The following is a 9287-nucleotide window of genomic DNA, read 5'->3' as shown; positions in this document are numbered from 1 at the left end:
GAAATGAATATGATTCGAATCAACATTGAGAAAGAAAACACTGCCATCTTCTGGATTGTATTTGGAAATGCATTCCGGGCCCTGTCCAATCAATGAGAGGTTTCAAAGTGATGCGTTCAAAAATATAGGAAACTTGGTCATTTCTGACTTGTTAACCCTTTGTATGCCTTTTGACATCAACGCAAAGATACCACTTATTAATTTCGTTATAGTTTATTCTTTTTGGTGTTCATTCATTCTAGCCCTCTTGTATCTCTTACCCCGTTTTCAAGTGAGGATCAAATAGGTCAAAGATCCAGTATTTCAAAATTATGGGCACTAAAAAAAAGCCTGTTCTAGCAAACCATCGGAGGGTAAAGATGTTTTTTGTTCCTCATCATAATTTTGACGTTTTGCCATACATACCTAAAAGAAAATTATGAAATTCTCTACTATTAGTAGAGACAATTGAGTGTGTATTTACGACAGCTTTTGATTTAGAAACATGGGACGCAGATTGATAATACCTGGACTTAAATGTTCTAAATTTAGCAAGAGGGAAAATACCGCAAGGATCACATTAAAACAAAAATAGACAATGTATTGTCAGGCATTGTGTACTTTAGAAACTACAAAAATTACTGCCAAAAACGATTTAAAACAGCATCACACGTTTATTACAGTTGCAACAATAAAATCATATGACAGTGACAAACTAAAAAAAATAATAGTAAAAAAGAAACGTTAAATAAGTTAACGTTACAGAAGATGTAAATCAATTTCATTTGTAAAAGTTTGCGGACTTAAAAACGTCGGAGTTCAAGCGTGTCTACTCTACAGTACGAAGTGCATTTGAACTCAGCACGATATCTCAGCAACTGTCATGGCGTCTCCCTTGAAGGGGGCTTGGAACCAGAGACAGTAGCCTCTGTCAGCTCTTACTTTTCGCTCTTCTACTGTGAAGTAAAGCCTTTCTGAGGAGGTTTATTGGAGCGGCTGGTTACCATGGGGACCGTCCATGCGAAGGTAAACCGCTGTAGCTCTGTGAGTGAGAGTGGACGTACGTATAGTGACTTGACCTCCCTGCTCTGCTGTGGCCAGAGGGCTGAAGGCTGCACCGTGGCACCACACGTTTAGCTAAACTGTCGATTTTAAGAAAACCAACAAGGATGTCGACTTATGCCGCTTAATCTGTCCGAAGGTTTAAAGCCGCGTTCATTGCTGCATCGTGTATATAGTGATGCATTCACGGACTGTAAGACATTAAAAATGCACAGCCCTTTCCGTCCTTCTTACAGCTATTGTTTTTATTTACTGAGAAAAACAATCACGGTCTCATTGCTAAAGAAGCAAACTAAATTTAAAATTCATAGTCTTATTTTATCGTAAAATATCTAATATATCAGAGTTAACATAGCTTATTTTTACTCACCTGAACGTCTCATATTGCCACAGTGTATTCTTTAACCTTCAGTGATCACTGGACATTAAACGCTCCTCTCGGCGCCCCGCCCAATTCTGTCTTCTTTATCTGAGCATTATAGATCAATTAATTTCAAAAGACTCAATGTCATTTTGAAATAAAATACAAAGCACTCATCAAAGAGTGGAGACTTTCTGTAGGTATGTCTGGATTAACAGACCTACACTCAGCCAATAAAAACCCAAAATGAGCCATTGCAAATTTCTTATGTTGTGTCTTAACACAAGAAATTTGACAGTTGTAACTTGTTTCCACAATTATCGCTGCTCTTTGCCCTGCTTCCTACAACATTTTTCCTTTCATTAAACTTTCCATTAAACCCTATGAACAACTAGTTCCTTAGCAATGGCCTTTTGTGGATCATGACTGTTTAACAACAGTCAGTTGGCCATGTTACCTGTGATTGCAAGCCATAATTATCTAAATTAGACATAAAATAACTTTGTGTTAAATGGATCTGTTTAAAGCATGTCTTTTAAATTACTATTACCATCTCAATCATCTTCTAATTCATTGAGATCAGCCGATGTACTCGCCCATACAGTTAAAACCCAGCCCTAACACTAGCCACCAGACTCCACTGTGCAGAACTAGTCCACTAGTCATTTCTACAGAAAACATACTGATCTGTGTTTTAAGTCACTCGGTCTCGGTGCAGAGTCTGGATCCGCTCCCGATGCATGGCCGCGATTTGGGCGTCAACCCCGATGACCTGATGGAGCCTCCAGAGCAGGAGCAGGAGTCCAAGCAGGAAGTCCTGGAAAACAAAGATGTGAGTAGTGGTGTGTAGTTCTACTTTATGTAAAATGTGTTGAATCGTAGTTCCAACAGCGTTTCATTTGCTTCCGTTAGGTTTTCATTTAAATTGAATTACTGTTCTATAGCTGGAAATCATTCAACAATTTACCTGGGAAATAGTTTTTCCAACTTTCAGAGTGGCCAGTGTTTTCCCACAGTTGGAATTCTCCAGACGCTGACTTTTTAAAATGTATTTTTCATACCATAGCTTTGCTGCTGGAGACACCTTCTTTAGTCATGTGATTAATTCAAACATGACAAAGTTGTTTGGGTGACAAGACACAAAATATGTGAAATAGTGAATGAGATCAATAGACTACATTTTTAATCCTAAGGGAAATTCATTGTTCTCATAACTCCTAACATCCAAATCTCTTCAAAGAGTCGTTGTGGACGGTGATGCTGTGGGCAGGAACGATCTCCAGTACCAGTCAGTCTTGCAACAAATCTGAAGAAGCCTCTGACTCAAGACTGCTGCTGTGTGACAGTTTCATGACTGTTATGACATGCTAACATGATACATTTTTAAAAATCTCTACTGGCAGTATGGTTAGGAAGCCTGATGGAGAGATGTAAGGGTCTGGGATTTGATCCTTGCCCCATACGTAGCATATAGGTGTGTTTCATCAATGTTTTACATTTTTTGCCAATATTGAGCTAGTAGTAACATTTAAAAGTACCATCATTTTTTGTTAAAGGGATATGTTATCATCCCTTTAACTGGCAACTCTGGAAAAGCAAACCTGGATGGAAAACTCCCACTGCCTCTCCAGAGTAGACTGGGATTATCTCAACATAGAATAGGAAAATGAAGCAAGTATCCAATTCTTTAAGCAACATGAACATCAGAACATTGATTCAGACTATTATTCAGTTTATTCTTAAAGAATTCAGGTTCTGTTGAAAATGTAACTGCACTCAAGCCAAAATACTTTGTTTCTGAATTGTGCCTCTATGTTGTGATTGCATCTGTTAGAATATTCGGTAAAAGGATCCGGAGTACAAGATAAACCACTTTTTAGACCATCTCAGCTCTGTGGCTACTTCTCTGAAAGTGTCTACAGACCTTGTATGTTGCAGTCAGAAAACATGTCTATTGGACATGTTGTCATGCATAAATCCTGTTTGGTCACACAGGTGGTCGTCCAGCACGTCAACATCCAGGGGTTGGGGAGAACCAAGGAGGATCTGCTTGGCTACGAGATCTCCGATGTATTCCATGCCAAGAACCTCATTGACGTATGCATTAGTTGTCTGACTGTGCTGCATATTAAGGTATTCTAACACCAGTGTGATGTGTGTGGCATTCCATAAGTGTGCCGGTCTTTTTCAGGTGATGAAGAGAGCTCACGTTGCCAGACTGAGGCTTCTCCGTCTCGGAGTGTTCAAAGAGGTGGAGGTTCTCATCGACACGTCAGAGGGTAACTGTTCATACTTAAAGGCGCACGCTGGTCCGTTATGACCACACAGCTTAGCTGAATCATCTTTGCGATTGGCTCTCCCTCAGGTAAAGACGCTCTGCCCAACGGTTTGGACATCACCTTTGAAGTGACGGAGATCAAGAGGCTGACAGGAAGCTACAACACTATGGTTGGCAACAACGAAGGAAGCATGGTGAGACACACACCACTTACTTCACACAGCTGTTGAGGTACATACAGGCAGCCTGAATGTGATCTGGCTGCAATGTAACTCACCACCATCAGTGTGTGAATGGACGGGTGACTGAAGCGATTTGGGGTCCTTTGGACTGGAAAACAATTTCAGTCCAAACCTGTACTTGCATAACAATGCAAGTACAGGTCATGTATCATCTACCGTCTCCTTCAGGTTCTGGGGCTGAAGCTGCCCAACGTATTCGGCCGAGCTGAGAAAGTCACCTTCCAGTTCTCCTACGGGACAAAGGAGACTTCCTACGGCCTGTCGTTCTTCAAACCGCAACCTGGATACTTTGAACGCAAGTACGTGGCGTCATTGTTCTCCTTTAGGTTCCATTAGGCGTTTATACCTATTGGGTTCCTGGATGTTATGTGGTTTTAAAAGTTGATACTCCCTTTACTCTGGTCCTTTATTTCAGCTTCACCCTGAACTTATATAAAGTCACAGGTCAGTTTCCATGGAGCTCCTTAAAAGAGACTGACAGAGGCCTGTCTGCAGAATTAAATGTAAGAAGTTTTTTGGGAGTTTTTAAGTCTGAACCCCGTAGATTTAAGCTCTGATGTGCCCGTTTGCCTCGTCTTTGCAGTTTCCTCTCGGTGTGACCAGCCACACATTGAAGTGGGAGGGAGTGTGGAGGGAACTGGGCTGCCTGGCACGCAGCGCCTCCTTCGCAGTGCGAGAGGAAAGCGGCCACTCGCTGAAATCTGCCCTTTCGGTAACGCCAGAAAACTCAGTTTCTTTTAACCAATAATGTATAAAAGTGAAGGGAAATCTTAAGTTTTAAGTAGTTTTCTGTTCAGTTAAATCTCTGTCGGTTTCATTGCAGCACTCTATGTCCATCGACTCGAGGAATTCTGCTATCTTTCCAAACAGAGGTGCCTTACTTCGCATCAACCAGGTCTGTATGTAAAAAGTGTGTTGCCATGTATGTTAGTATATTAAAAATCATATGTTATTTGGTTGTAAACATGAGTAAGAAGAGATTTTGAGAAACATCACATGTCTTTTAAGTGAGTAATATTTATTGCCTTTGATGCACTCCTGTTTTGAACAGTGAATGTATATTGGGATCAGGGGTGTATTCTGTCAGAATACACAACGTCTGCTTTGATTAGACAGCAGTTTTCTGAGTTCTTTTCTCGTGATCAAGTAATTATAAGCTGAATTGATTAAAAAGTAGATTAGGCTGTAAGTTTTAGTTTCCAGCATCTGACTTGTGGAGGTGAGTGAGTCTTTATTACTTCAGATAGCATAGCACAGCTAAATAATATTATTTGGTCACAGTATTAAAGTTACATTTGCATTAATCCTGTATTAGTTAGGCACATGGTGTCCATTGCTTATGCTGCAGCATTTGTTTTACATTTCCAAACTGTTTGTGGCAGCTAACTTTATCTAGTTATTTATGCTACAGTGTCACACTCATAGATGGGCAACAGAGCAAGATTTTCCCATGGTATTGTGTCTTCCTGCGCCATTGAAACTAAAATGAGCTGATTGGTAGCCTACCATATATAGCTTTAAAACCTAAAGAACAAAAAAGGAGAAAATGTTAGCTTCAGTGTGGATTCTGAAGCTAACAGATTCCCAGAATGGAAACATTCTGTTATGTGTTCCTCTAAATGTTCAGGAGGTTTAAGAGAAAAGAAAAGCAGGACTTTAAGTTAATTAATTTGCTGATAATTGGTCAGTTTTAGCGTACATCATCAAATCATGGCGTATTTCCTTCCTTTTCCATTTTCACACCTTTAAGCTAGTTTCCCTTCCAGTTTCTATTCAGATTTTTCTTAGCAGCTAGCTTACACCTGCTTTTCATTTAAGCTTTGCCTTCTGAAAAATGGGACTTTTTCAGCTCATAGATGGATTTGCGTTCTAGCAAAGGGAATTCTTGGAACGGTTGGTTTTAATTTGTAAATGGAACCGCTCATAAAATCCAGGAAGTCAAGCAAGCTATGTTTTTGTGGGCTTAATCTTTAAATCTTTGCACCAAATGAGGTTTCTTTGTTATCTAAGAAGTATGAAATATATTTTTAACTAAAAACCAGAGGGAAAGCCACTGTTATTTTTAGAGTTTCTTAAAAAGTAGATGGAAAATACTCCCTGTATTAAAAATGTTGTCTTTAAAGTTCCTTTAGTTTGTATCGCTAACATGACCAGCATGGTTCTAATTCTCTATCTGTTGGTGTTTTTGTCCGGCAGGAACTGGCTGGTTACACCGGGGGAGACGCCAGCTTTTTGAAAGAGGATTTTGAGCTTCAGCTAAACCGAAAGCTTTTCTGGGATTCTGTACGAAGGAAATTACTAATTTTTCAAGTTTAAGTTTACATCATAACTCTGACTTATTGGTGTCATTTGACCTTTTGCTTTGTCAAGCTAACCACAAGAGGGCAGCGAAGCTTTGTTCTTTATTCCTGAATGTGTTTTTCAGCAGAATTAAACAATGACTATATTTTGTGTCCTGTCAGGTTTTGTCTGCCTCTCTATGGGGGGGCATGCTTTATCCCCTCGGAGGACAGCCGTCCTGCATCGCTGACAGGTATACCAGTTGTTAAAATCTAATCAAACCAAGATTTGACGACAGTCTGAATTATTTTTGTTTTCAGATTATTCAGTCAGACTTTTTTGTTTTGCTTGCTGAATATATGCAGCTGTTCAAGCTGACATGTTTTATGAAAACTTTGTGGCCTGCCGGCTTTTGTTCAGGTTCTACCTTGGAGGTCCCACCAGTGTCCGGGGCTTTGGGATGTACAGCATCGGGCCACAGAGTGAAGGTAAACCGAAGCCTGATATGACTGGTGGAGTTTAGGTTTAAGCAGAATGCTGATGTGTTGCGTTTGTGTGCTTTGGGTTTCAGGTGACTATCTGGGCGGTGAGGCGTACTGGGCAGGCGGTGTGCACCTCTACACCCCTCTACCATTCAGGCCTGGCAAGGGAGGCTTCGGCGACCTTTTTAGAACGCACTTTTTTCTCAACGCAGGCAACTTGTGCAACCTTAACTACGGTGGGTGGAAAGATGACGGACTCATCTTCTGCTTTGCTCAGATAATGAAGTTGTTCCAAGTCTTTTGTGTCCGTTTTTTATCGTTCATGTTTGCTGGGCTTCTAATCTCAACATTGAGCTCCATCTGACTAGAGAGAGACTCACTTTGCCATTGTTACCCTGAAACCTTTTTTTCACATTTTGTCTCCGTCTGTTACTGATATATTAGGCTATTGATCAACACACAGTATCACAGTGTAAAAAGTTAGCAGCTTTGTCGATATATTTAAGTTCCAGCAGAGCTGTCACTTCAGCCACGTCTGAGTTAGGAACAATCATCTGAAGACTAGTGAAGACACCAATAGTCACCTCACTGTTGCCAACTTAGCAACTTTGTTGCCATATTTGACGACTTTTCAGCCCAAAAAAATTGGAATCGATCAAAATCGGAATTGGTAATCAGCCAGAAACCTGATTGGTGCACCGCTAGAGCAGAGTATGAATTATTTCTCTCCCACTTCACAATTCTGAACCTTAGTGCAAGGCGGTGAGGCTGGTCTCTCTCTAGAGTACATGTGTGAGGAAGGTTTGCCTGTGCTGTGCGGTGACATGGTCTCTGTGTCCCGTGCAGGCGAAGGCCCCCAGGCTCACCTCCAGAGGCTGGCCGAGTGCATCCGCTGGTCGTACGGGGCCGGCATCGTGCTGCGACTCGGGAACATCGCCCGGCTGGAGCTGAACTACTGCGTACCCATGGGAGTTCAGAGTGGAGACAGGTGGGACAATGACCCAAGCAGCAGCTGCTCCTCTTGTCCTGTTTCTGCTGAAATATCACAGAACATTTTTCCTCTGTCTCTCCTAGGATATGTGACGGCGTCCAGTTTGGAGCAGGAATTCGCTTCCTGTGATTTCTCGTTGCATCCCCCCCTCACCTCCCTCACCCCTGACCCCCAGACCCCTGCCTGTCTTGCAGAGTTTGATGTGAATAGAGAGAGCGTCTTTGTCAGGTTGCACCTGTAACTTGTTTGGGAGTGTAAAAACAGTAGCATGGGCTCACGCTGCGCAAAAATAAGCCACGCCCCCCTCTGTGCCATGGTTTCCTGTGTTCACAAGCGGCTGCTGGAAACTACCAGCCACCATGCAGCGTCAACTCAGCTGAGTTAAAAGTAAAACTGGGGGACATGAATCATGTTGTGTTTTGCTCGGTAATCTGCACCTCTGGTATTTTGTGTTCCGTTTGGTGAAAAGTAAAAGTTTCTGGCAAATATTAAATAGATTGTTGGCAGGTTGCCTCGTTGGTTTCTTACTCAGGACTACAGTTTGTTCCTGACGCTGAACATCAGGATCCTCCGTCTGGTTCATTCATCCTGCTGACCAGCTGCAGAAGAACCTGGAGAAAATCAGTTCTGATTTCTTCACAACAACAATGTAGGTCAGACACTGCAGATGAGAGGTGGAATGTCACCAAAGCAACATCCACCAGCGGTGTTTTTACCCTCACTTCTCTTTTTCATGTTAAAATGTTCACTAATAAATCCTAGCTGCTCCCTTGAATTATTTCTGCTGTCTTCAGTTTACTGGTAGAAGAGTCTGAATGCAGGGTGAACATCTGGATATACAACAACCTCTGTTAGTTAACCAGAACCACAGAGGCACTGATGCAAACAATTTGAACAGATACCCAATATTCCAATTGCTACATTTTTTTCCCATCTTTATTTATGGATTTTGTCAGCTCAATTCAAGCCATTGATTTAAAAAACGGCTTATAACCAATATTTATCTCAAGGTCTGAACCGAACAGAAATGGGACAAAACACAGGACAAAAACAATGATCCTTTTCATTTACTGTGGTGTAATTGTCTGCAAGGTATTAAAGTAGTTGATTAAAGGTTGCCATGTCTGAAAAAACTTGTCAACCTTCCCTCTGAGCCTGAAATAGTTTTTTTCCAGTTTTAAAAAGAGGCTTGACTTACTTCAACCAGAGTGAGGAGCTTTCCAAGACGGTCAAATTCTGTTGTAAAGGCAATAACATCCATCCACTGAGGTTTATGGTGAAAAATAACCAATATCTACTGATATTTTATAAACACCTGACATTGCTTCTCTACTACCTTTGAAGGGGCAGTATGATTTATTTTCCAGGCGCATAGTACCTTTTAATAACAATCAACTATTTTGCCTTCACTTGTTATAAACATGCTATGTATCTTAAAATAAATTTGACAATTTAAACTCCTTGAAATTTTTCCTCTGTCTCTTTAAGAAACTCCTGCTTTTTCTGAAGCTCCGCCTCCAGGAAGTCATTACAACGTGGTTCCTCTATTAACCCTTTAACGTTTTACCAGCGTTTCACTGAGAAATAGCTCCTATAATGAGCTCAGCAGATG

At 41.2% G+C, this 9287-nt stretch overlaps 1 protein-coding gene across 1 annotated transcript; it reads left to right on the top strand.

Moving 5' to 3' along the window:
* Positions 1-830: 830 nt before the first annotated feature.
* samm50l (sorting and assembly machinery component 50 homolog, like) lies at positions 831-8450 on the top strand. Its single transcript, XM_015001664.2, has 15 exons — positions 831-1005; positions 2121-2234; positions 3398-3499; positions 3594-3681; positions 3768-3874; positions 4091-4221; positions 4338-4425; positions 4506-4634; positions 4746-4817; positions 6119-6205; positions 6385-6455; positions 6623-6690; positions 6774-6920; positions 7531-7672; positions 7759-8450. Exons 1-15 carry the CDS (start codon positions 985-987, stop codon positions 7802-7804), a joined length of 1413 nt encoding a protein of 470 aa, XP_014857150.2. The 5' UTR covers positions 831-984; the 3' UTR covers positions 7805-8450.
* Positions 8451-9287: the final 837 nt, after the last annotated feature.

Source organism: Poecilia mexicana, unplaced genomic scaffold (assembly GCF_051168715.1).
Source record: "Poecilia mexicana isolate PSO_F unplaced genomic scaffold, ASM5116871v1 scaffold_23, whole genome shotgun sequence".
Taxonomy (NCBI): domain Eukaryota; kingdom Metazoa; phylum Chordata; class Actinopteri; order Cyprinodontiformes; family Poeciliidae; genus Poecilia; species Poecilia mexicana.
Note: the sequence above shows the minus strand (reverse complement) of the source record. Positions and strands in the feature narration are given on the sequence as shown.